We start from the raw sequence: 26,331 nt of genomic DNA, 5'->3' as shown, positions 1-26,331 counted from the left end.
TCATTACTTATTTGAGTGCTCTTTCTTTAGTAAAGAAAGACAGGTGTACTGTACATACCCAAATAATATTTTATAAGACCCTGTGCTTACTAATTAAGTAGGTTGTTTAGTTTGAATAAAAGGTGTCATATGACAAAAAACAAATGTTGATAAATGGCTTTTTAATAAGTGTGTTTTACAATGTAATTGTGTTAAACAGAACAATATATTACTTTATAATAGGTTTTGCTGTTGTTGTTTTATCATTTTGCATTATGTTCTTTTATTTTAGAAAATGTATATTCATCATTGTAAATATGTTCATTTTTATACGCATATTCATTATTGTAAATGTGGTCATGTTGAGGCTTTCATACTCACCATCGGGGTTTGAGAGAGCGTGATAAAATCTTATCTTACCATCGACAGGAAGCCCAAATACACACACTAGATAAATAGTCATAACATATAAATAAAAATACAGGAACAATAAAGAACGTAAATGTATCCTGACAGAATCGTGGCCATGCATAAGTAATTACCGAGGCATGCCAGCCATGCATCGGTAAATACTTCTGCATGGTTTCAAAAAAAAAACGGTTCCAGTCTCACCTTGAACGATTTTTCAAAAGTCCAAGATTTTTAGCCTAATTCGAGCCTCTAAAGCCGAGTTAGCCCTTATTGTAAATGGAAGGGAAAAAAACACTGCCCGGTATCTTCATGATTTAAACTGATACGAAAACTGAATTATGGCCAGAATATTATCTGTAGTCTATATTGTCACAGTTTTTGTATATGTATTTATTCATGTATTTTTAATTTAATTTTCAGGTAAAAGAGCTGACAGAAGTAAAGCTGCGAGGCGAGTCATCGATAAAATTCAAGTTTGTACGTTTGATATTAGTGATACTTGATTACATTTCCTTTTATTCAAACCATGAAAACGCATTAACACATTCGGAGTACAAAATATCTGCTTTTTAAAAAATAAAACCTTAATTCATTTTCTCAAAAGAAGTTTAAGTATTAGTTCCTAAAGAAATTATACATGTAGTTTCATTCACATGAACCAATCATTACAATATAGATGTTTCTCCTAGACCTGTACCAAAGTTGTCATAATGGTTAGAAAAATATTTATACAAAATCAACGATGCATATCTGAACATTTGTTTTATACGTGCATAAAAAATGTCACTACTGGATCAGTTCGGACCAGTAATTTGTCCCTGGTAGATTTTATGCGAATTTTATTAGTGGCCAAAGAAACCAAATGAACACTGTGACTGCAACCAGCGTTGCATGTAGTCCGAGTTTCAGCCCACGAAGCGCGAAAATATGCATAAACACACCATGTAATATTCTTAGCATTTGAAGGATATTAGGTGAGCAGGGTAGGTGAGCTACAAAATGATAAAGGTTAGATGGTGTCATAATAAACGGTTATTTTTGGTGATTTTTCACATTTCATTTTTAACTAACGAGTCAATGGGGAAATATAAAGTAGTGCTTCGCTTGACCCGGTCACTATGGGCATGAGGGCACAATGCTAGAGTGCTCACCTTACCGACGACGCAAGAACACGAGTGGATTAATCAAGTGGGTTAATCTTCAACTGAATGAAACCGAAAAGAATGATACCTTCACCATTTGTGCTTGGCGCTCAGAATTTAAAGTGCAGCATAATGATCATAGCAGTATGTCAGGCAAAGTCCAATGGTAGAAAAGTTTAGAAAATTAGGTGGTTACCGATGTAAAATCTAAAGCTATTATCAGGTTAAACAAATCTAAGTCAAATAACGCGGTAGATGGGCTTGTTGTCTGTTGCTGCTAGCTTTGTATATCTACTTGATATCGCTGGTATTAGAAACATAGAGAGTGTATTTTTTTTTCCTTTTTTGGGGATTCCTTTTGGGCCATATGTTTGTGCCAGTAATAGTTTCGATAGTAAGAATTTCTTTTTCTAGTGATTTGAATTAATTTCTATATACACTATATACAGCCAAGAGCGTTAAACAGCACCTTTCTCGGCACACGGACACTGTATTTAATTGGTAGGCATAGTTGGCATCGGTATCGATTTTCCGGACCAAAGCTTGAAGAAAATACTGGTAAGTGGATTAATATTAGATTGGATTCAAAGTAAGAGAAAATCATGCAACATGTTATACAGCCCAACCATGTACCACTGATGTACGTCTAACTTCATTGTGTAAATCGAGAGTTGTCCTCTGTACTCTTCGTGTCCTGACGGATACTCCTTAACTTAGTGACACCATGTCAGTCTGATTTGGTGTACAGTGCTTAGCTCCTGGTGACTTAGTCTTTAGGTTACCGGTGACTTACACAATACATTATTGCGCTGTTGCAACATGCACGGTTGTACTCTGTATCTCTTGATTATTGATTGCCAATAAAATCCATGTGGAGGGGAACAAGATTATAAAAAAAGAGTTGTCCTATTAATGCATTTTCTTTTCTTAAATGTATGTATGATCATCACAGAAGGTTATGTGGTTAAAATATACATAAGCCTAAAAAATGAAAATTCTCCCATTAATTATTATTTTAGCCGTGTATTGAACTGAAACCCTAAGGAAAATGCAAATGAATATACAATTCCACTATTTTAGTGGAACATTCTAGAGTGACTGTGTATTTTGACCATGCCGGTCTAAAATATAGCAAAGATAGAATAAGAGATTCTTTCAAGAGAAATGAATTAGGGGTCGTTTGATAAATGATGTATCCCTTTGTAGATGATTTAGCCCCACAAGAACATGGTCCAGTCCTGCGTAAAGAGTTACATGATTTAAGCGAACGGCTTAATAAAACACACGGCTGGAATGGAAATTAAATCTAATTGTGTCGCAGGGTTGTTACATATTATCTTAGTAACATGTTTCAGTGTATTCTAAATAGTACCCTGTCTACCCGTCTGTGGGTTGATATCAATACCATAAACTAACGCATTATATTAGTGTAATTATTAATGTATTACTTCTTCATTAAATCCTAGCTCAAATGAATGTTCCTGATAAATACTATGTTGTGAATTTCTTTTCAGCCGAGATCTCTTTTATAAGATATGGAAAGGAAGTACCTTTGTCTGTGTTTTGGACTATCGGTGGCGGTGAAACTTGTTTAAAATTTGAAGACGAATTACTACTTAATTTACAAGAAGTTATCTGTGCACTGGTTCCATTGTGCCAAACAGTGCAACATATTATCATTGACTGTCATATGTTAGATTGGTATATTCCTGCACATGACACCAGACCTTTCATTCCAATGAGATCAGTCCTCACCGTTTGCATTCTCGGCAGCAATCCTGGATACCCAAATGCACCACTCCTTTCGACTCTCAGTGGTTGTTTTCCAAATGCAAAGAGTCTTGAGCTATCTTGTTACTTGTTAACACGCACTCGAAAATACCATTCCGACCCCCAACTGTCTTCCTGGAGACAGGTAAAATTGGACTTGTATAACGGAAACTCAAAAGACTTCGTCTCTCTGGAGACCATCTTCCTCTCCCTTTCTTCTGCCTGTCAAAACATAGAATCACTCTCCATCAAAAGCACTACAGCTCTCCAATGGGACAAGTCAAGCAAAGACGTTAAAGAATGTACATTACCTAATCTGACTGATATCCATCTTGAATGTCATCGGTCTGACGAGCATTATTCACTTCAATTCACAACAGAATTACTACACGTAAGTCGTAGGATGAGTCGTAGTTTGAAGTTTGTCAAAGTAGAAAGTGTACAGCTAGGAGATGCAGTAATGAAGAGTGTTGAATGGTCCAGAACATCTTCAGATTCTTCGTTGCAAATTAAAGGTGCATCAGCGGCTGTACCCATAATTGACTTAATTAATCTTACAACTAGTGACCTTAAAGAGGTTACCGTCCTTACCTTTTACAGTTGCAAGATTGATTTCGGTCAGTCTGAAAGTAAGTCCCCGCAAAGTCCGAAGGAACTTGGTACGCTGCGGGAAATCAGGTTCGTTGGTTCAGAAAACCCACTTTCCGAATCTGACAGGAACAAGCTGTCGGAGTTGTATCCTAATGTCAAAGTGACAGAAAATCAGACGAGTCAGGAATCATCTGAAGAATCCCAGGAGGGTGCAGGGATACCTTTCAAGTTGGATAAGGCCTCCTCTCAACCACTCAAAACCTCTCCAATAGGTGAGTTGACAGAGATTGTTCTTCAATATGATTACCAGATAAATAGTTACCAGAAAAAAATAATAATCATAATAATAGTAATAAAGGTGTATTTACCCAGGGTAGCAACTTCAGCTCCGAAACCTGTTCTCCAGGCGGGCCCTGCTATTATCATTACCCCGGCTAAGCTAGGCTACCTATTCAGGTGCACACAGCTCTTTGAGGAATTAGTTTCTGCCGGTACCCCTTTAGCTCACCTGGGTCGAGTGCAGCACACTGTGGATGAACGCCATGGCTGGGATTTGAACCCACGACCTTCTGTTTCAAAGTCCGGAGACTAATCCACTTGGCCACGGCGCTAAAAGTTAAATCTCACAATAGACATAATGGGGTTATTAGGAAGTTACTTCTGCAGACATGGACATTTTGGGAAAAATTTACTCATGCAAATTACGCATATTTAATGAGATAGGCTAAACTATCTCCCGTACACTTTCTGATATTTCCTCATTAGTACCATGATTCCGATGTTTCGTTTATATCTTCCCATGCGTGAATAGACCATTCATTGTTGAAAGACATGTAGATATAATGATTTATGAATATCACCTGTACTTAACGAAAATCGGAAATAAACGAAATTTATAAATGATATGTAACTAGTTGTAAGGAAAGAAGTGTTCCTTTTATTACTCACCGTTTCTTATATACAGATGAACTTGCTGAGGAAAAGGTTGAATTTCATGAATATACAGGGTCAAAGAACCCTGAAGGCAGAGAAGAAGAAACATCTTGGCAAGAAAAAGAAGAGGAATTTGACGTCAACCAAGGTAGCCTGCCCCATGAATCAGGTTTTATAGGAGTAGAGTAATCAGGAAATAATTTTCTTATGGTACACAGCAAGGATTTTTTTGGTATTGAAACATGCTTTATATACTAGTTTGCATGTTATTGAGGATTTCCGGACGAACATAATTTTGTAATGTTTACAGCACGAAAGATAAAGAGGGAAGATAGTAGATAATTGTGGATTTTCCTTGTAATGTTAGTATGATACTCAACTAGAGTTTTTTTTACAATTTGATTAAAAAACACATTGAACCAATGGGGAAATAGATGTTTAAAAATTGCCAAAGTTGGAAAAAAGTTTTCTTTCAAACACTATATTCCTCTTATTATTTACAATCGATATTTCAGAATGTCCCCCAGTCATGGCAGTGTTAAGCGACAATGATTTATTAGAATTTTGAAGTAAAGGTTTTGCAATAAAGAAGTGCAATATAATAATTGATATTTTAATTATTTTCAGTACCCGATGGAGGAGATGTCGAAACAACCAAGAAGGAGTGCTGCAAGAGAGTTGGAGCTGATGGGGGCAAACTTCAGCTAGAATCCTTTGGAATTGAACTTGAGATACCTCCCGGTGCAATCGACAGCAAAGAGCAACAGGAAATCTCTCTACGTGTTCTGACCGATACTCCTGATCTTGGTGACACCAAAGAGGAGATATCAGTCTGCTTCAGTTTACAGACCTTAGCTCCTAGTGACTTAGTGCTGAGGTCACCGGTGACTTACACAATACCTCATTGCGCTGTTGCAACACGGTACTCCAGTTTAGAGGCAGTCCTATACACAGGAGAGGGGGAGTATACATCGGGTAGGTGGATTAAATATTTCACAACCGCCCTATATATATACATATATATTTACAATTTCACTGTGAATTTTACTATTCCGGATTCATGGTAGGGCGCCCTCTTTAAGCGATTCTCAAATCACCAATTGCATTGGTTGTACCCCGAGCACAGACTTTTCTTGTTTGTTCGTTTGTCTGTTTGTGTGTTTGCTGTTTACTAATTATGCTTAATTATTGCTGAATTTTCTCTAAAACTAGTTTCTGAAAATAACTTATTGTAGAATTAGAAACATGTCATTTCTTCTCAAATGTTAACAGCCAATCAGAAAACGGTATTTTGACGACGTCATCAATTCTTGAAAATACTTTTATTGAATTCTACGGGTGAAATTACCCCTATCTACCAAATTTAAACGTACAAAATGTGTGAATAATGGGTTTTGACGCATGTTGGATTCATTCTGGCCCACTGGTCTAGTGGTTACGACTCTCGTCTTTCAATCAGACAGACGTGGGTTCGAATCCCAGCCATGGCGTGATTTCCTTCAGCAAGAAATCTACCCACATTGTGCTGCACTCGACCAAGGTGAGGTGAATGGGTACCCAGTATGATTTATTCCTTGAATGCTTAAGCGCCTAGATGGCGGCCCAGCTAAAGCCGGGGTAATAATTATGATACCAAGTATAAAGCGCAGTAGAGTATATGCAATTATAGTAGCTGCGCTATATAAATGGACCATAATTAAGCCTAGGTAGAGATAACTTTTAGGATTTTTTGGCAGTTGGACTGATGACATAAAATGAAAGAAATCAATGTAAACAAAATATTATTCTAGGCATCTATTCTCCAGTTTTTTTTTTCACTGTTATTAAGTTTTGTCATTTAAAGGGGATTATCAATTCACATTTACTCATTTCATACGATTTCTCTAAACGAATTCCCAGCCATAACAAAGGAAATCACTGAAAACGTGAGTCTATTATTTTCATTTCAATCATTGCTACTTTAAAAAAAAAACATTATCATGTTTGTCTAACTGTATGGGAAGGGGGGGGGGGGCAATAGTTCTCGAGGGATGGTTTTGGCCAAGGAAACAGGTTGGAAGGAAGTGAATATTTTCAAATCAATTTTCTCAGCTAAATTCCACAGTCTCTCCATGGATAACGTCTAATTTATACATATAACTAATTCCAAGATTTGCTCATATCATGTTTCACAAACTTTTCAAAAGTAAGTGTTGCTCACTCAAGCGGATAGATCTGCCGATAGCCATATCGTAAATCGTTTAAAGAGACTTGCTTGTGGAGGTGCCATGGCCGAGTGGTCTAAGGCGCCTGGCTATACATAGAAAGTCCGTGGTTCGATCCCCGGCCGCGGCACCTATGCCCGTGAGCAAAGCATTTAATGTACAATGCTCTTTTACCCTGCTTTCAAATAAATGGAAATGCTATATACATTATTGGGAACTTGGTATGCACTTGTTTTCAAAGAAGGAAAACAAATGCCAATATGTAAATCCGGGAAAGAGCTTTAGGATATGATAAATGATGTACAGTATATCACAGGAATATTGCAAAGTGAAACTTTCTTTTTTTATACGCACTACATGAATATAAATCATTTTGGCATTGTTTTAGATGCTGAAGTCAATGAACGAATCCTACTTACAAGGTCAGGAATACCAAACTGTATCATCGAGAAAGATGTTCTAAGACTGCAGATGGATCATTTCTCTTGGTTTAGCTTGGGATTCATCAAGAGTTTGCTCTTCAGAGGGAAACAAATGTGTTGTTTGCCATTTACCAAGAAGCCTCCACCAGAGAGAAGGGTGCCCGTCATTTTACGTGTACATCTCTATGATGACATCAAAGGGAAAGAAGAGGTATCAATTCTTACGAAAACCGTCATTTCTAAATATTTTTACGGTTGGAATCTTTGCAAAACAAACTTAAAAATAAATTATGACAGCTGACAATGGGTTTCGTATATATTTTTCAGCTATTTTACAAACAAAAGTGTAATGATGACAGTTTCATACTCCCTCGGACAATCTGGTCGTATATGAGTCCAAGTTCTGTGTAGAAGGTTTATAACCATGTTAAAGACTTGGAGAGGGGTCTGATTCAACTATTTCCCGATATTTTCCGCTTTCAATCTTAATACGAATAGCTCGCCCAACAGTTTTCCATACACGATTTTTTTGTCAATTCTCGCGGACCTCTTGAGAAGGAATTTGCGAGACACCGGCTGCGTACGGGGTTTCTGAGTTACGCAACATATTGTAAATGCATGCTTGATCGCAAATACCTCAAAACGTGAATTCGTGTATTAATCCAATGCATTTCTTTCCCCCCCCCAAAAAAAAAAAAAAACCGTAAATGTGTTCTTATCTAACTTTTAATGGTTAAACTTTTATATTGTTTATGATCATTACTACCTTTTAGAAGAGATGGTCATATCATGACTTTAGGCAAGAAATATCGTGCACAAATAAAGGCATATCAGTCTAATTCCATATCATTGTCTAATACGTAATGGATCGAGTGTGGGAGACGGGGGTCAAAAATTTCAACATTCTATTCTCTTAATTCTACTAAGTATGTCATTTTGTTATTATTTTATTGTATATTTTGGTATGTCATTTTGTTGTTATTTTATTGTATATTTTGCTTGTGTTTGACAACTCTCCAGTTTTTTATTTAATGTGTAAGCTTGATGAATAGTCAGTGGATGTTGGGGCTATATAGCAATTGAAATCACGTACGTCAAGTGACGTAATTCTTCTGATCGGGGGGGGGGGGGCGGTGTGAGAGCAATACATTGAGTTGAAAATTCAAAAATCGGTACCCCGCCCCTCAAGAGCTATCAGTAGAAAGGAGATGGAATTGACATAAACAAGGGGGCATACTTTTTTTTATTATAGAATACGGTTAAAAGTAAATTTCTTTTAAATTCCACAATCTAGTATGGGCCACCACGAACAAAACAAAAAATTAATTGTATTTACTTATTGCAAAATAAAACGCTTCGCAGCATTTGTACCGGTTTATAATATTTTATCTCACACCAGACTATTATTAAATACCAATTGAACACTCTCACAGTATTTGACATTAATACACTTAAAAGTTTATTGTTCATATTAAATTATTTTAAAGGGATGCTACCACCATCATTTCAAAATGTTTATACTTTAGATTCAACTATCATGATTACTCCACCCGTAATTCTTCTACTTTACATTTAGTCAATCCAAAACTATTTACTGCCCAGAGATCCGTAAGACATCATGGCCCTTACCTTTGGAATCCTCATCCACATTCAATTAAATCCTCTTGCTCCCCAGCTTCACTCATTTTAATGCTAAAGTTAATGTCATGTTTTTATCGGATTATGCAAGGTAAACTTCCTGTGTCATAATCGTTTTATATTTTTTTTCCACCATCATCATTATTATTTCCACCACCACCATCATCATCATGTTCATTTTTCACAATCATCATTGCTTTTCCAGCAAGTGTTGGCTTGTTTGATTTTTTAAAAATGTATTTAATTGATACTTGAATAAATCGTATTCATCCATTCTTTTGTCTACGTTTTGAAGATAAAAACATATTCCATGTGTTTCACCAATAGGAATCTATTTGAATTTTACTTAATCGGTTTGAAATCAAAATCTCAGCCCTTTTAACTTATATACCGTGTGAGTAAGAAAATGACACCTCACAAACCCCATTTTAAGGGGGAAAATATGACACGAGCACCTAATATACACAACAAAAAAGTAAGCCCCCCCCCCTTAAACAACATCCATAATTTCTGAACCAGGAGTCTTAAAGATATGTTTACATGAGCGTTTAAGTATATTTATAAGCTAGTGAATGCTACAAACGTATTTTATCTCATGCTCCAGCGAGCACCACCAGAATCCAAAATTGTAACTTTTTAAAAATCACAAGCCTAATAATCATGACTTTAATTCCAGAATATCAGAACGAATTCCACATTCTCTCCATGAAAAACATTAAGAAGGCTTGGAAAGGTTTTTTTCTAAAAGACGATACAACTTTTTTTGCTAAATTTTACGGTTGAATAAACGCAAGACAAAATGTTCTATAATTGGAATTTCATCACATTTAGAACGATAAAAGTGATCGAATATGATGACATCCATCTTTTGGAAGAGTATCGTCAACAATGTTCATCATTTCATGGTTCAATGAACATTAATGAAAACAACAAAAAAATCGAATTTCAAATATTCTAGGCAAGTTTTGTTTCACTTCTGGAACTGAAATTATCTCATCAACATTGTTCATGACCAATTAACTTTCTTCATTGATTCTAATGCGTTAAGTTAAACATTCGCGCTTGAATGAACATGTGGAATTTGAAGAGCTCTTTTTACGATATTGAAAAAAATGCAATTGCTTACTATGGATATCTGTCACAAACCTTCTTGCATAGTTCATTTGATTTAATCTCTATGAAGATCCCGGTGTCTAATGCTTCAGTGAACACACAATATTCGAAAATTATGCAAATGAGAAGAAAATTCAAAGCCTAGGCCCTATATTGTGCCGTATGGAATGATTCTTTTGGTGTGCGTGTCTTTTAGGATAATGTCCTCTATAGACATGTGCGAAGTTTCATGAAAAAAATATAATCAGAAGTAATTAAAATCGTCCATGAAACAAACCCTATTTCACTTTTGTTAAAATTTTGATTTCCTCTGTCATAGATATTATGTATTGGGTGCATATGTTTAAGGGCTCTAACTTGGTATTATCATGTTAAGCAGGACACGCTAGAAAACAGTATTTTTGGAACTGAACTGATAAAATATGACACCATCATCATCATCATCATCATTATTATTTCAACCTGAATTGTTATCAACATATAAATATATATCGTCTCTCGCATTATTTTATTATATTGATTGTTATGGCAGATGGTAATACAAAAGGAAGATCGTGTAGGATTTGCCCATATTCACCCTTCTACAGAAGTTCCAATCAACGTGACAGAAGAGGACGTCACAATGACTTGTTTCATTGAAGATGATTGTGTTGGAGAGGAGGTAAGTTTAAGAATTGGTCAGGAACAAAAACATTGCATCAAAATGAAATATTGAACTATTTTTTTCCATTTTCATATGTATAAGGATGATGCAGTAAACATTATATTTAGATCAACGTGCAGAGTACAACAAATATTAGTCAAAATCTTGACACTTCCATCTAGTGTTTGCCAATATGCAGTGCGTCCCAGAAACCCAGAAAAAAACCCAAACCGTAATTCACTGTAGTTTTTGCTATGGTGATCATAAATTTGCTCCATGGGATGTCCATGAATACAAGGATATTTATGCTTCTCTTCTTTTTTTGTGGCTAAAGTTGACTATGCACGCATGACTGAGTTAGAACAATGGAAAGTGGTGCTACCAAATTTTCATTTGCACATAACGATTTTGAATGAGTGTTTTCTCAATTTTGCTGCAAAATATTCGGGGAAAAAATTCATAATTTAAATATCAATCTTTTTTATCTTTCTTATGAGACCTTATTGCGTAAAGTATGAATGATGCATGGTTGAGAAAAACGTTCATGGAAACAAGCTCAATAAAAAAACCTGTTCGACGAATCGTTGAAAAACACTTTCGTTTTCCCCATCAAAGCAGCTAGACAATAGGATAACAGTGAATGCGATCTCTCGGTTGGCTTGAATGCCATGTCAGGGACCTGGGAACGATTTTTTCAGTGGGGGTGCTGAAATCTCTCCTCAGAGGTGGGGGGGGGGGGTGACAGACACAATTGAGTTTAACATAATTACACACACACACATACCACACACACACACACATATATATATATATATATATACATATATATGACAGTCACTTCTTGGCTTTCTTCTTATAAAAGAACATAAATATATAATTAGATAATTCGAGCGCGAAGCGCGAGCTATTTTTTGTGGAAATTTCATGTATTTTGTCCTGAAAATTGAACATTTTGAGCGATGTTTGTGGTCCAAGATGCGTATGTAACAAATAATAATTGTGAGCGCGAGCAGATATTTTTTTATATACGCTCTGGCCTGATCGAAAGGGACGTGTTATAAGGACTGTTTTGCAGTAACCCATGAAGACGATACATATATCAACAATCAAATAATGCGAGCGGGAAGTGCGAGCTGAAAAATTTGACATTCCGACTTAAATACTGGACATTCTAAGCACGTTTTTTAATTATGAGCAGGATAGGTATATTTACAATTGATGCGAGCGCGAAGCGCGAGCGGAAACAAAATTGAGATTTCAGACCAAAAAAACGAGAGATTCTAAGTACTTTTCTAATCATGATGAGTAAAGGTATAAAACTATACAATTGATGCAAGCGCGAAGCGCGAGCGGAAATAAAAATGACATTTCAAACCTAAAAACGAGACATCTTATGCACTTTTCTAATCATGAACAGGATAGGTATATAACTATACAATTGATGCGAGCGCAAAGCGCGAGCGGAAACAAAATTGAGATTTCAGACCTGAAAACGGGACATTCCATTCATGTTTTGTAAATCAAGAAAATGATGGGTAATTGGATATATTCTTAAATTAATAATGTGAGCGCGAAGCGCGAGCAGAAAATTTTTGAAATTCTGATCTGAAACTCCACACTGAATGTAAAATGGTTTGAACAGATAAAGAAAACTCAGACGAACATAAGAATAAAGATTTGATCAAAATCAGACAAGGAATCACAGTTATTGCATTTTAAAGATTAGCATTATTTCCCACTTGTTCTTTTGTATTTTATTATATAAAATTAGGTTTATTCAATATTTTCCTTTCAAGAACCAAAACAGTTGAATTGACAACTGATTTAGTCCATTAGATATTCTTTGCTGCAACTTATTTCATTATAAGGGAGACATATCATTCATTCTGGTATGAAAAAAATGAAACAATTTTGATTCCACAAGGAACAGCTAGGATAGTGGGGATGTGACAGCATTAGCCCATCTATTAAATATTCATGACGACATGCATATCACCACTTTTCATAAAATATTGCTAAACTTTAGAATTAAATAACTTAACTAATCGTTATCAGATTTTGATAAAATTTATTTATTTTGATAAAATGTATTTGATATAAATATTTTCAGCCCGGAGTACCCCCCCCCCCCCAATCAAGCTGGTGAAGCTGCGTATCTGAATAAAACATGCGTGCGCGTGTTTACAGTTAGACCTATATAGTATCTGGGCATTCTAAATACATTTTTTATGATAAAAATCAATAATGCGAGCGCGAAGCGCGAGCAGAAAACATTTGATATTCCGATCTGAAAGAGGGTGAATTAAAACACTATTTCAAGTAATGTGTCAGAAAATTCTGAAGTGGGGGGGGGGGGGTTCTACAAAACGTCGTTCATTTTCATTACATTTCTGTCATTTATCATACCTACCACTAGATTTCCAGGAGGTGCGCTGCCTATATATATGGAAAATAACACACGCAGCACCCCCAAATTTTGGGGTTGCTTCACCCCGAACACCCCCGCTTTCCAGCCCGTAGGGCCATGGGGCAGGGCGAAAAAGACTGTGAAATTTGATTTCTATTACTTGTAATTTTTGTATACAATACACGGGCGGTCGGGCGCGCGCTCACTTGATTCGACATAAAACCTGGAAGTTTCAACCACCCCAGTGTGTATCACGTATTGCGCGCGACTACGTCTGTATCGGAGTGGCTGCCCCGCTGGAGCTTGATTGAGTCGCGTTATATAGGAGGGATGTTATTGGAATATGTGAAAGACTATATAAATGATTTGCTATTGTCTGATGTGATAATTATGTACATTATAACATTCTAAAAAAATACAGGGGGAACCTAATTTCGTGGGGGTGCTGCCTATGGAAAATAATACACGCAGCACCCCCAGGATAATTTCTGGGGGTGCTTCAGCACCCCCAGCACCCCCGCTTCTCAGGTCCCTGTGCCATGTGTGTATTCTATTTAAAGGTAAATGCTAGTTTTGGTAACGATATCAAACTGAGTTCGTACAGAATCCAATGAAATGACCACCAAAGTGCCTGTTTGTATAAATAAAAAGTATGTGCCAAAGGATTCTGGAAGAAATTGTGTAATTGCTGAGAAATCGGCAAATAAGCACAGGATTTGGGTAGAGCGTCGGGCCCGACGCTCAAAGCAATAATTATACACTGTCCCACGTGCGCTTATCTGTGTTGGGGAAGTTCAGTCTGAACATTTTTCAGCGTAGATTTCAAGATTTCACAAAGTTCAGTTTATGTAACTATACCAGGTCTAGATCCTCGATGATATACTGACAATTAAGCCTGGTTTTACAGACTTTCTCATGAAATCAGTGTTTACTGCAACTACTGGAATTTCTCTTTAAGTTGTAAACAAATTGGTTGAAATGATTGGATGAGGCTAGTCTGCTGTGCAAACCCAATACTAGAGTAAAGGGTCTGAATTGCAAGCTACTCATGCCTTGTGTACTGAAGACCCTCTCGCCCTGAATTTAAACAGCAAGTTTTTGATGTGCTAGTCTTTGCGTGGAGACACACTTCTTGATCAAATTTTCATTCAGGGTCTGTGCCTGCAGACTATAGGATGAGGCAGGGGCTTCGGAATGTTGAATGTGGGACTGCCTTCTATAAAACAACCTTCCGAGCCAAACAGGGCTCCCCCATGCACTAGTGGAACCAATGTGCCCCTTTTTGCTTTGCCCCACCCCACCCCTTCAAACTTTAATCCGCCACCCCTGTGAAATGTAGCGACGAATAAAACTGTTGAGGGAAGTGTGAAAATGATAATTATCAAAATTATTATCATCGTAGCTGAAGTTGCTGAACCCATAAATGACAAGAATAAAGGGGTTTCCTTTCCCGGCCCGAACAGCATCCATTCACCGTTGGCTCATTGCCTGCTGCTTTGTTGGGAAACGAAATGCTTTTTTTTCAACGATCAGTCGAATAGGTAGAATCTGAGCACGTCATTATGCAACTTTTTCTCGACCATGCGGTAATCATAATTTACAAATAAGGTATCATAATTATGAAAAAAGATAAGATGAAAAGATATGAACTTTGTTTTCCGAATAGATGGCAGCAAAAGCATGAAAATTCACTAAGAAATCGTTATTTGCACGTGCAAATGAAAACTTGGTATCACCACTTTCACTGTTCTAACCCAGTCATGCGTGCATTATGAATGTTGAAATGAACTTCAAATGAAAGAAGAGATAAATATCCTTCCTTTCAAGTACATTCCATGAAGAAAATTTATGATCATGATGCAAAAAAAAAACTACAGTGAATTGCGGTTTCGTTTTTTTTTTCTGGGACGCACTGTATATCCACATCTTCCCACAACTAGAAGTGGACGTATTACAAGTATCTTCCTTGCTGTTTTTGTTGTCATGGCTTTATCATCGGCATACTCCAAAAGAAAACACAAGATGCAGTAGTCGTTGTTGCTCTTGCTATCATTTAATATGTTCGGCGGACCAAAGATTTAAAATATTGTATGTAACTTTTATAGATTGTCAAGTACGATAGTTTATGGAGAGGCAAAGACAAGATGAGATCCTTCACTTTGGACCTGACCAGTCAACCTGATAGAGTGGTACTGAACCTACAAGTCGGCCAGAAAGGGCAACCACTGGAAAAACTACTTTGCTTGTTAGAGTTTGCATCCCATTGCAGATCCTCTAGCGTGCAAACCCATAACCTAGGTATACATCGCTTCGCTAGATTACTTGCACTTGTGTTTTTATTTTCATATACCTAAAAGCTTAATACTTTTCCTTTATATTATATATGTTGTACACACACACACACACACACACACACACATATATATATATATATATATATAGGCGGAAAAAATGACAAGACGATTTGACGTTGCTGTAGACCACAATTTAATCCGAGCTTTCGGCCTTAGGCCTTCTTCATGGGTTCTAATTTAACAAAAACGAACGAAACATATCAAACGTATAGAGGGAGGAATAGGTGGAAATATTATGTGCATATACAAGTACATATATGATAACTGATAATAACATATGTAACAATGACGTCGTACGTATACAATATATGCACATACATATATATACATGCACATACGCATATATATCTATATACATAAATACACACATACATATATATACATACATATGTACATATACACAAACATACACATAATGATGTACAAACATGATAAATATATATGAATAAATATATATGTATTTAATGTGGGGTAATTTTACCTGGGTCTTTGGGGTCTTTCGGGCTGACTCGGAGGTGTGCAGTGTCGTGTGTTCGGTTTCTGGTGTGATATAGAATTCGCATGACTTAAGTTCATTCAAGTGAAATGTAGGGAAAACAGAAACAACAATATACACACGCTTCAATAACACTCGATCAGAAATAAGAAACTTCCACACCCCACATCACAAAACATTGCCGTGCACAACACACTTCAATCTCCCAAACCACTCAGTAGAAAATGCAATGATAACCGGTATCGAACTCATCAACAACGAGTCACACAACACTATCCTCCATAGAGAATCATTCTGGATACACAAACTTAAAACGCTTCACCCGCACGGTATAAATGTTGAGGAATAGAGAAGCCCTGTCCCAATTTACGACTTATACTCTTTTACGATACTAAGTTATACTTTGATTCGTATCATACCTATTTGGTATACGATAATGACAAGACACTGTTATTATCGATATACTTTTTTGTGAACATATATATATACAATTTACAGGCGTATCTGGTCATTTACTTGTATAAATTATAATTAGTTTTTATAATGTAACCTCTCGAATTTACCGGCGTGATAACAATGTGCTGTTTAATGACCTATATTCCACCTCGACCATATATCTTTTCCGTTTCACTTGAATGAACTTAAGTCACGCGAATTCTATATCACACCAGAAACCGAACACACGACACTGCACACCTCCGAGTCAGCCCGAAAGACCCCCAAAGACCCAGGTAAAATTACCCCACATTAGATACATATATATTTATTTGTATATATTTATCATGTTTGTACATCATAATGTGTATGTTTGTGTATATGTACATATGTATGTATATATATGTATGTGTGTATTTATGTATATAGATATATATGCGTATGTGCATGTATGTATGTGTATGTGCATATATTGTATACGTAAGACGTCATTGTTACATATGTTATTATCAGTTGTTATATATGTACTTGTATATGCCCATAATTCCACCTATTCCTCCCTCTATACTATTGATATGTTTCGTTCGTTTTTGTTAAAATATAACCCATGAAGAAGGCCTAAGGCCGAAAGCTCGGATTAAATTGTGGTCTACAGCAACGTCAAATCGTCTTGTCATTTTTTCGCCTAAGTATTTGGTACAAGACACAGTAGTCATGTTAAAGAGTGGATGCCTGTTTACATTTATATATATATATATATTTATTTATATATACCTTTGATTTTTTTTTGAGTTCTGCTCCATTTGAAAGCTACGATTTTTATTTCTACGGCATTTACTAAACTATTTGTGATTGATATATAATACAGTGTGAAAGAAATGGATGAAGAGAACAATGGTAGGCGTAGCTTAAATCAAGGTTCCCCAGAGCTATCTACCCTTTGGAAAACATGGTGAAGCCGAAAAAATGTCTCTGCCGGGAATCGAACCCGGGCCCCCAGCTTTGAACGCCGGTGCCTTAACCACTAGACCACAGAGACGGACCCCGATCCGATTGACCGTCAGATAGACAGATTTTCGACACTATACCAATTACAATTACCTTTGTCGGGTGAAGGTGGGTTTTGAACAATGACAAGCCGCCATGCCTCAGCTTGATCAAAGGTATTGCTTTGATACAGTACACGTACTTGATAAAGACGGTATGTACTCGTCGAAATTTTGTGGACTTCAATAAATTTTGCTGGATTAAAGCATGAAAGTCTCAACCTTGTTTCTCTTAAATATATGTATATATTTATATATATACATACTGTATATATATATATATATATATATATGATGAAGCATAGCTCTTAAAATGAAAGGCAAAGTAACACTATTCGTCTGTGCCCATGCTATGACCCAAAAAAATTGAGGGATGATCTGGGTATAAAATGAACTTCACTGACGTCTTCATACAATAACCTTTCTATCAATATTGATTCCGTAGGAGAAATGAAACTCAGAATTCCCTCCAAATGAGTGAAATACACTTAAACAATAATTAACTTCCTGGCTGCTTCTCTCTTGACTTTTTTTTGGTAGGACAACTAGAAGGGGCTACAGGTCAAACACCACATCAACATATAGAAAAAACATCAAAGTAAGTTGTTACCTTTCAATTTCCGTATAATAACAACTTCATACCCCACATTTGTCAAGAAGCTATTTTTATATTTTATTCGGATGTTTCTATTGACTGACACCCCGATTTCTGACACCTCTATTCTGACACCCCTTTTCCCCATTCATTTTTGTACACGTAGTGAATATTCATTAGTGTCTCATGTATTTTTCATCAAAAATAGGCGTGGCCATAATTCCTTTCTGTGATTGGCTTTTATTGCTATTCAATATCCATAGGCCATCGCTTCTTCGTGCACCTAGAGTTAGTCTGCAGGCACAGACCCTGATTGAAACTTTGATCAGCAAGTGTGTCTCCATGCAAAGACTAGCACATTACACAATGCATGACTAGGCTGCACATTCAGACTCTTATAACCCGAGTGAAGGGTTTGCATTTTAGTGCTCACTTTTGTGATTTATTTGGTCCCCTTTCTCACTGTACACAATACTGTTATGGTCTTTGGCAGCTATTTTGAATATCAAAATACAGCAATTTTCCAATACATGACATAACAAATGATATATCTCGTTATTAATGGTGATTTGCATACAGTACTTCTTTCATAATTATATCACGATTTCTTGCAGTTTAGTGCTCATTTTTGTGAAAATTAGTTTTCCCTTTTCATATTGTACATAATAGAGTATACAGTGGCCTATGGCGGCCATTTTGAATATCCAGAAAATAAATATTTTTTCAAAGTTTATTTTTTCAGAGATTATTTCACTCCTGCCACACAATTTCAAGCATTTTATAACCAATGTGCGGGCAATTTTAAGATTTTCAGGGGTAATTTGCATATTTTGGCGGCCATATTGGATTTTGCCAATTTGCGGAAAATGCTCAAGGTTGCACGAGTGGCATCATTCAGATTCGTAATCAGCACCCTCGAATTGACAAGAAACCACCAAAAAATATTGTATATATGAAAAAACAAGGTTATGCCTCTTCTATCCTGGACTAGTACCCTATATAGATCTATACCTATAGATCCAATACTTACACACTTATCAAATTGCCATCAATGACAAGACAACATGCTAGGCAATTCTGTCGGTGGCATTAACTTTATCTCAAATCTGGACCTGTTTAACATGTCTAATGCCTGCAGCCGACTCAATGCCATGGATAACTTAGAACTGGTTAATTCCGAACTTTACGTTTACTTACGTTAGACCAATAAGCTTGGGAGCCTTAGATTAATAGGTCTAGTGGGTATAAAGAACTAGTAACACATTTGCCGATTTCGAGCACGGGAAAATAAAAACTTAGTAATTTGTAAAGAAAATGCTTATCGATCAATTTCATTATGTTGATCAAGAGAGTTTACTCGGCGATTGCAATAGCTATGCAGACCGCGCGTTTACATCCCATAAACAGTTTTCATGTACAGTATATTATGTACTGCGCACTGACGTTAATTTGTCCCTGGTCCTGATGTTCAAACGTGAGTGTAGATCAGAGTCTATCAAGATCTAGATCTAGAGACTAGACTAGATCTAAACTAAATTCATTTAGATCTAGGAATATTTCTATATACAGACTAGACCTATTAAGGATACATGTCTGACATTCCATATCTGACCAGAAAAAGGTACCTCGACCGGCTCATTTTAAAAATGAATCGGCATTTATGAAGACTACACCTAGTACTGACGGGATCAAATACACCTGGCGTAAATATTCATATCTGAATGATACGCGCCTTAAGGACGTTCCACAGTTATGTTTGTGCGCATTATGATCGGCGCATAGTTTACACTCTGCGCGCTGACGTCACAATGGATGAACAGGTGATTAATTAGCTGCGGGTATGAGCTGATTTTTCTCATCTTCTGCACTTTAACTGCAGATCCGGGGCCCGTTGCATAAAACTTTTAACCTGAGAAAACTCTGGTAAAAACTGAAAACTAAGGTTAGTCTGATTTCTGCCATTGACTTTAACACAGGGCAAAAACTCCGGTAAAAACAACCTGAGTTTTCTCAGGTAAAAAGTTTTATGCAACGGGCTCCCGATGCGTTATTTCATGAAGATAAAAAATGGAATTATTCCATGGACCATTCAAAAAAATATTCTCTACAATTTCAAAATACTTTACTCTGCAGTGCTGCCAAGAATCACGAATATTACCCCGAGTTTGAATAAATGGTAGAGTGGTTTTGATTTTTTCTTCACATAGATACTAAGCATTCGGCGCATTTTTGGTGTTTTAAAAAACACATTTGCTCTAATAAAAATGCTGATAGTTTAAAAACAAGCACATGAACCCCTATTTTTTAATGTTTGTACCTCTTAGGTATACCTTCCTCTACAACTCTGCAAATTTTGGTGAAAATGACATGGATTTTGAATAAAGTGCAGCATTTATTGTACGTTTGTAGTTTGTTACTTAAATTTTACATTTTATAGATTGGGATTTTGTTATCTTTTACGCCATTTTTTAGAACTGACAGTGCTGTTAAACTTAAAATTGCAAACAAATAGCACTATAAATAGATTCTCCATTCTAACGATACAATTATTAACTCTCTTGCGAAATTTGATGACTTTTTCATGTATTTTGACTGAGTAATAGAGGTTTAAAATCATTGTAGTAATCTTGGGCGGTCTAAAAATGCCAAATTCTTTTGAATGCGCAATTCTTAAAAACATCAATTTGGGTGAACTTTGAAGCTCTATAACAAAAAATCAAGCACATGGATCTATGTAAATTTTTGCATATTTCGAATATTAAGGTTCTAAAATATCTATGTGCAAAGTTTGGTGAAAATGACATGGATTTTCACTTTAACTGTGGAACGTCCTTAAAACCCAAGATAACAACAACAAAAACAAATTCGTCACTTCAGAGAGTAAAATGGCCCTAATTCTTCCGCCAGTAAAACAATAGTTCCATAGTAGCTATACATCTTTCCAATGTGGGAAAGGGAAGTTCAGTAGGTACCCTCCCTAGTCTCAGTGTTAGATTGTCAGTCATGTTCATTCATTTTTGTCAATCAGCAATATGAAATTAAAAAATTGAGAATGGGTTGGCTCGAATGGATATTTTTTTGCCTGCCAGTTGTAATTAGGCCCGTGTAAACTTTATCATACGGCACAAGAAGGTTTCTTATTAAATCACCTTCCTGGCTTTTCTTTAACATTCTGTACACTCACTTTATCACAAAGAAATGCATAAAATACACATATGTGCTATGTATTGACCAATTTTAATGTTACTCCTATATGTCTATCGCCCTATGGATTTACACACATCCTACCTGCCTACATAGTTCAACAATGGATGCAATGTAGGGCCCAAATTCCTATAATGCAAAAGTGTAGATATGCATAGTGTGCATATCTGGATACAAGAACTGCCCACAATATAAATACCATATTTACATGAGTTAAATGAGATAACAATAAAAAGAAATAAGAATGATATACATTCACATCTTCCTATGACAAGGGGTGTAAGAGAGAGAGAGGGATGGGGTTAGGTGTCGTGTACACTGTATTCTAAAGGGATGGAGGCTAAAAATAAGTGAAAGTTAGAAAAAGATAGCAGTAGCACTCATTCTCACCCATCCCCCCAGACATATTATGCTTTTCTCCCCCCCCCCCTCCCTCTTGAATCCATCACTCTTTAGTCAAATTCTAAAGTTCTCTCTTCTCCATCCCTTTCCTATCAACTATTTTCACAATTGCAATTGATCAAGGCCTATCTAATGTTTAGTTTATCCTGTAATGGGTGCTATACACGAATACAGCAGCGCTCGTTGGTATACGAAAAAACACGAAAACATGCAACGCAGAGACTAACGTTAGCTTACACAGCCTACAATAATAATAATACCAACATGCTTATATAGCGCATATCACCGTGCCAAATGCGTCCCTATGCGCTTCATTGGATATTATTACCCTGGCTTAAGCCCCGCAGCCTTTTAAAGCGCGGTGTCATTTCAAGGAATGAATTCCTGCCAGGTACCCATTTACCTCACCTGGGTCGAGTGCAGCACAATGTGGACAAATTTCTTGCCGAAGAAAATTACGCAATGGCTGGTGGCAGCCTATAGCCTCGGTATACAAACACAGAGCTACTAATCACAATTCGTTACCTGATATAGCCTTGCATATAGCCGTTATCAGTTTTTGGACCTCTTGATGATTGAAACATGTACACGAGTGGAAATAATTTGCTACTGAAGAGTTTGGGCTGCTATTTCATCCACTAGGGAATTCCCCTTGTAATAGGCTATAGTCTAAGATACTAGGTTTCACAGGCCTAATTCATTTCCCATAGACTCGTGTGTTAAAGTGGCACTTAGAAAACATTCATAAGAAATAAGGAGGAAATTCAAGGGTTGAATGTGTACTACCAGTGGATAGGATACAATCATGTCTGACATTCCATATCTGACCAGAAAAGGGTACCTCGACCGGCTCATTTTAAAAATCAATCGGCATTTATGAAGACTACACCTGACGGGATCAAATCATAGAGATGTATTACTAGTTTGGATCAAATTAACTGGGCGTTGTGGCGTGCGCCTGTAATCCAAGCTATGTGGGGAAGTTACACATTGATGAAGAGGTTCGAGCACGGAAATGGGTTCGAGCCCTGGTCACGTCTTTCGGATGGTGACGTTAAGGGTCGGTCCCAGACGTAAATAATCATATATGATTGATACACGTCTGACATGATTTGTTCAAGCAAAAATGAACACCGACAAATTCGTTACTTCAGAGAGTAAAATGGCCCAAATTCTTCCGCCAGTAAAAAAATAGTTCCATAGTAGTGATATATCTTTCCAATGTGGAAAAGGGAAGTTCAGTAGGCACCCTCCCTAGAATCAGTGTTATATTGTCAGTCATATTCATTTATTTTTTGTCAATCAGCAATATGAAATTAATAAATTGAGAATGGGTTGGCTCGAATGAATATCTTTTGGCTGCCAGTTGTGATTAGGCCCGTGTAACCACTGATCTCTCCACTAACCGTGTAACCTGCATTTCAATGGGCGTGTCGAATGGACCTTTCTAACAGCAACAATGCCCTCTACGTTCGTTGGTAATAATTTACCTGGCGGACAAGTTGAACCACTGAACTAGAGATACGTATCTCTAGTTCAGTGAGTTGAACGCGCAATAGGGAGTTTCACAACCACTATGCAGAACAATTTCTGGAACGTAGTGAATCTATTTTCAAATGCCCTTCATGACAATGAAGTATTTGTCGAAGGTCGATGAATCGAAAGAACATTTTCATCTGTGATTGGTTTGGTTTATTTATCGTATAAAAATAACAACAAAATACATTGTACAAAATATCAAAATTATAACACTTAAAAAGATACTGATGGATCACTCTATTCAGAACCATTGATAATTATAATGGCTCTGTTCTGTCTAGAGGTCCAATGATTATATTTTGCAATTTTTTTCGTCAGGTCCGAAAGGTCAGAAGAAACTGATTTTCGACAAGACCTCTTAGATTTCATTATGACTTGTCTTGCATTTTCATTACATTTGCTGTGTGCTAGGATTGACTTTGCATGGCGTTGAGAAAGCTCTAGAAAAATTGCTAGATGCAATAAGGTGAGGTAAAGTTGAAAGTTGGAACCATTATAATGATTAATGAAGTATTTTGATGATTTGATCTCTCTCCCTTTCTTCTTAACCCTAAACGGAATCACCAAAATCGTTAGTTTGTATCTGTTTTTATTAAACCTGAAACATATAACTTGAGATTATATCTTACACTCATAGATCAACAATGAGAGTAGTAACAGATGAGGAGATCACCAACTTAGCCGGTCGTCTACCTGATGCTAAATACAGCAGGATTTGCGAAGAATTGGGTTTTGGTTACAACTACACACAAAAGATTAAGACCAAACATTTACTGGACTCGACCGCTGCTTGCAAAGAGGTATTGCAGGAATGGAAAGACAAAGGTGGAGACATGGTGGATCTTGATAAAGCTCTTATGAGGTCAAACCTTGGAGGGCTCATACTTGAATATAAGAAACAAAAATGACATTAACATCATGGCATGGGAATGTCCTAGACAAGTGTCACCCACTGGCATAGAGATGGGGGTGGGGCTTCACGACCAGGAAGAAAGACCGAAAAGGGAAGAAAAAGGGTGAAATATAATATTTTCTGAATAATTATCATGTCAAAAAATTATCACAAAATTGGAACTTCTTATAAATAATGTCAATGTTTTTCTCGTTCACTCGCAACCTTTAATTTTTTCCCGATATGCTATGTCTGGCCTTTTTTTTCTCATTATGCTACTGGTTTCAACTGAATAAAAATTTAGTTGCACCGATAGGTAGGGCGGGCATCGGACTGTACACGCTACTTGTCCATCTTGACGTCAAATTGGTAAGGGGGATATTGTCTTAACAAGAATCTAATTGAAATATAAAAATTCATGCCCGCTTACCCGCTCACTTCTCCCTTTCTTTATCCCTTTTCTTCTCATTCTTCTCACCATTTTTCTTTTTTTGTATTGTTTATTTGTATTGTATTTGTGTTTTAGGCTTATCCCGTCACAAACACTGGCTTTCAGGGAACGCTTTCTTCTGTTAACAGTTATGCTATATATCTATATTTTTATGACAAATACTTTTGTATAATTCTTATTGAAAAAATTATATTTTGTTAAAAGGGGAGAGAGTAAATATTTATTTGAAGTGAATTGATTTGAGTTTCAGTTCCAAAATTCAAGTTCACATAAAAGTACCTCCCTCATGTCGAATAATATCTATTCAATTAATTGCGTTTTAGAAATAAATATCGATGAATGAATACTTTGGTTAATTATATGTTATATTAAAGGCACAGTCCATGCCAAATGGTTATAAACTTTGTATTAAATGTCACTTGATAAATATGACATTGTATGAATCATGACTTCTCGCGTATTGTTTTTTTTTTAATGTAAACTTCAAAAATTGATAAATTTTGTTTTCTGTCGTTGACTATAAAAATCTTCAGTGATATAATTCTCCTGTTTTCTAATAAAAAAAAATCGGCTTTATAATTTCTTGATAATAATCCATACGGAAGTCTTTCTCCATTGATCATTTATTTATTATTTATGTATTTACTTCTAATTACTTGTTACACTCAGTTGTTGATGTTGTGCATGTTGTAATGACCATATTTATATCTTTTTTTGAAAATGTGAAATTCAGCCAGTGGTTTGAGATGCAATTTGAAATAAACCACGAATAATAATGATAACAATAATGATAATAATAATTAATATCGCAGAAATGTGTTTCGTTTTACCAATATATCTTCTGCTTTTGTTATTACCATGTTTGATTGAATGTTTTTTTTTTGTGTGTGTGATTGGACAGCGACGACAAACATCATTTGCTGGTGTTGAAGAAAGAAGAAAGATCCATGACAAAAAAAAAAAAAAATGGTCAATATTTTATTGGTAACAAATGGCGATTCTTCTTATCGAGAAGTTAATTCTTTATTTAAATAAATAGGATGGGATGATGAAACTGTTTTTATCCGTGCATACGTTTATTCAGGTGTGACAGCTACTTTAGGATTAAAGGCATAAGCAGTTAAGAGCTACTGAAATCCTTCATTCTTATTGGCTTATAGTAAATTTGTTATAGAAATTGTTCATTTGCTATTATATGTCTTCATGAAACGGGACCTAGAATAGGTGGTGATATGAAAATAAAACTTACATGCTTATTTCGGGATATTCAATTTCCTTTGAAGGAAAATCCACCTTTTTTTCATGATGTTTTCTTAGTTTGTTGTTTTATGATTAGGAATTCACTGATTTTGTAAGATAAGTATTTAGAGAAGTATTTGAAATGAAAATAAATTCATGACTGAGTGGGTGCCATAGATGTACTACAAATGGTATATTCATTTTTCTTCAAGAATGAATGGATGAAAACGAGTTAATGTTAATGTTCACTACACCTTTGCAAGATTCGAATATATGTTCATACTTCGATATAAGTTATGTCATTTAATCTTTATATCAAAGCTTTAGAGAGGCTTTATTAATATTCGTGTAAAGATTTATACCTTACATGTACGTGTACGTAATGTTTACACAATGATTTGCTATGTTTATTGTTTTACATTGAA

General features: G+C 36.1%; 1 protein-coding gene across 1 annotated transcript; it reads left to right on the top strand.

The window, feature by feature from the left end:
• Positions 1-814: 814 nt before the first annotated feature.
• On the top strand, positions 815-25,891 carry LOC129266956 (uncharacterized). The gene is made up of 10 exons (XM_064115412.1): positions 815-867; positions 1,982-2,090; positions 3,047-4,165; positions 4,858-4,974; positions 5,454-5,801; positions 7,419-7,663; positions 10,736-10,864; positions 15,359-15,551; positions 18,125-18,182; positions 23,962-25,891. The coding sequence occupies exons 3-10, from the start codon at positions 3,223-3,225 to the stop codon at positions 24,230-24,232; spliced, it is 2,304 nt and encodes a 767-aa protein (XP_063971482.1). The 5' UTR covers positions 815-867; positions 1,982-2,090; positions 3,047-3,222; the 3' UTR covers positions 24,233-25,891.
• Positions 25,892-26,331: the final 440 nt, after the last annotated feature.

Source organism: Lytechinus pictus, unplaced genomic scaffold (genome assembly GCF_037042905.1).
Source record: "Lytechinus pictus isolate F3 Inbred unplaced genomic scaffold, Lp3.0 scaffold_37, whole genome shotgun sequence".
In the NCBI taxonomy this organism is placed as follows: domain Eukaryota; kingdom Metazoa; phylum Echinodermata; class Echinoidea; order Temnopleuroida; family Toxopneustidae; genus Lytechinus; species Lytechinus pictus.
Note: the sequence above shows the minus strand (reverse complement) of the source record. Positions and strands in the feature narration are given on the sequence as shown.

What these genes read in the sequence shown, in the direction of transcription:
- LOC129266956 (XM_064115412.1), top strand. Translation starts at nt 3,223, where the DNA reads ATGTTAGATTGGTATATTCCTGCACATGACACCAGACCTTTCATTCCA. An exon ending in GGAATTTGACGTCAACCAAG is followed by an intron (nt 4,975 to 5,453) that starts GTAGCCTGCCCC and finishes AATTATTTTCAG; the next exon opens with TACCCGATGGAGGAGATGTC. An exon ending in ATGATTGTGTTGGAGAGGAG is followed by an intron (nt 10,865 to 15,358) that starts GTAAGTTTAAGA and finishes TAACTTTTATAG; the next exon opens with ATTGTCAAGTACGATAGTTT.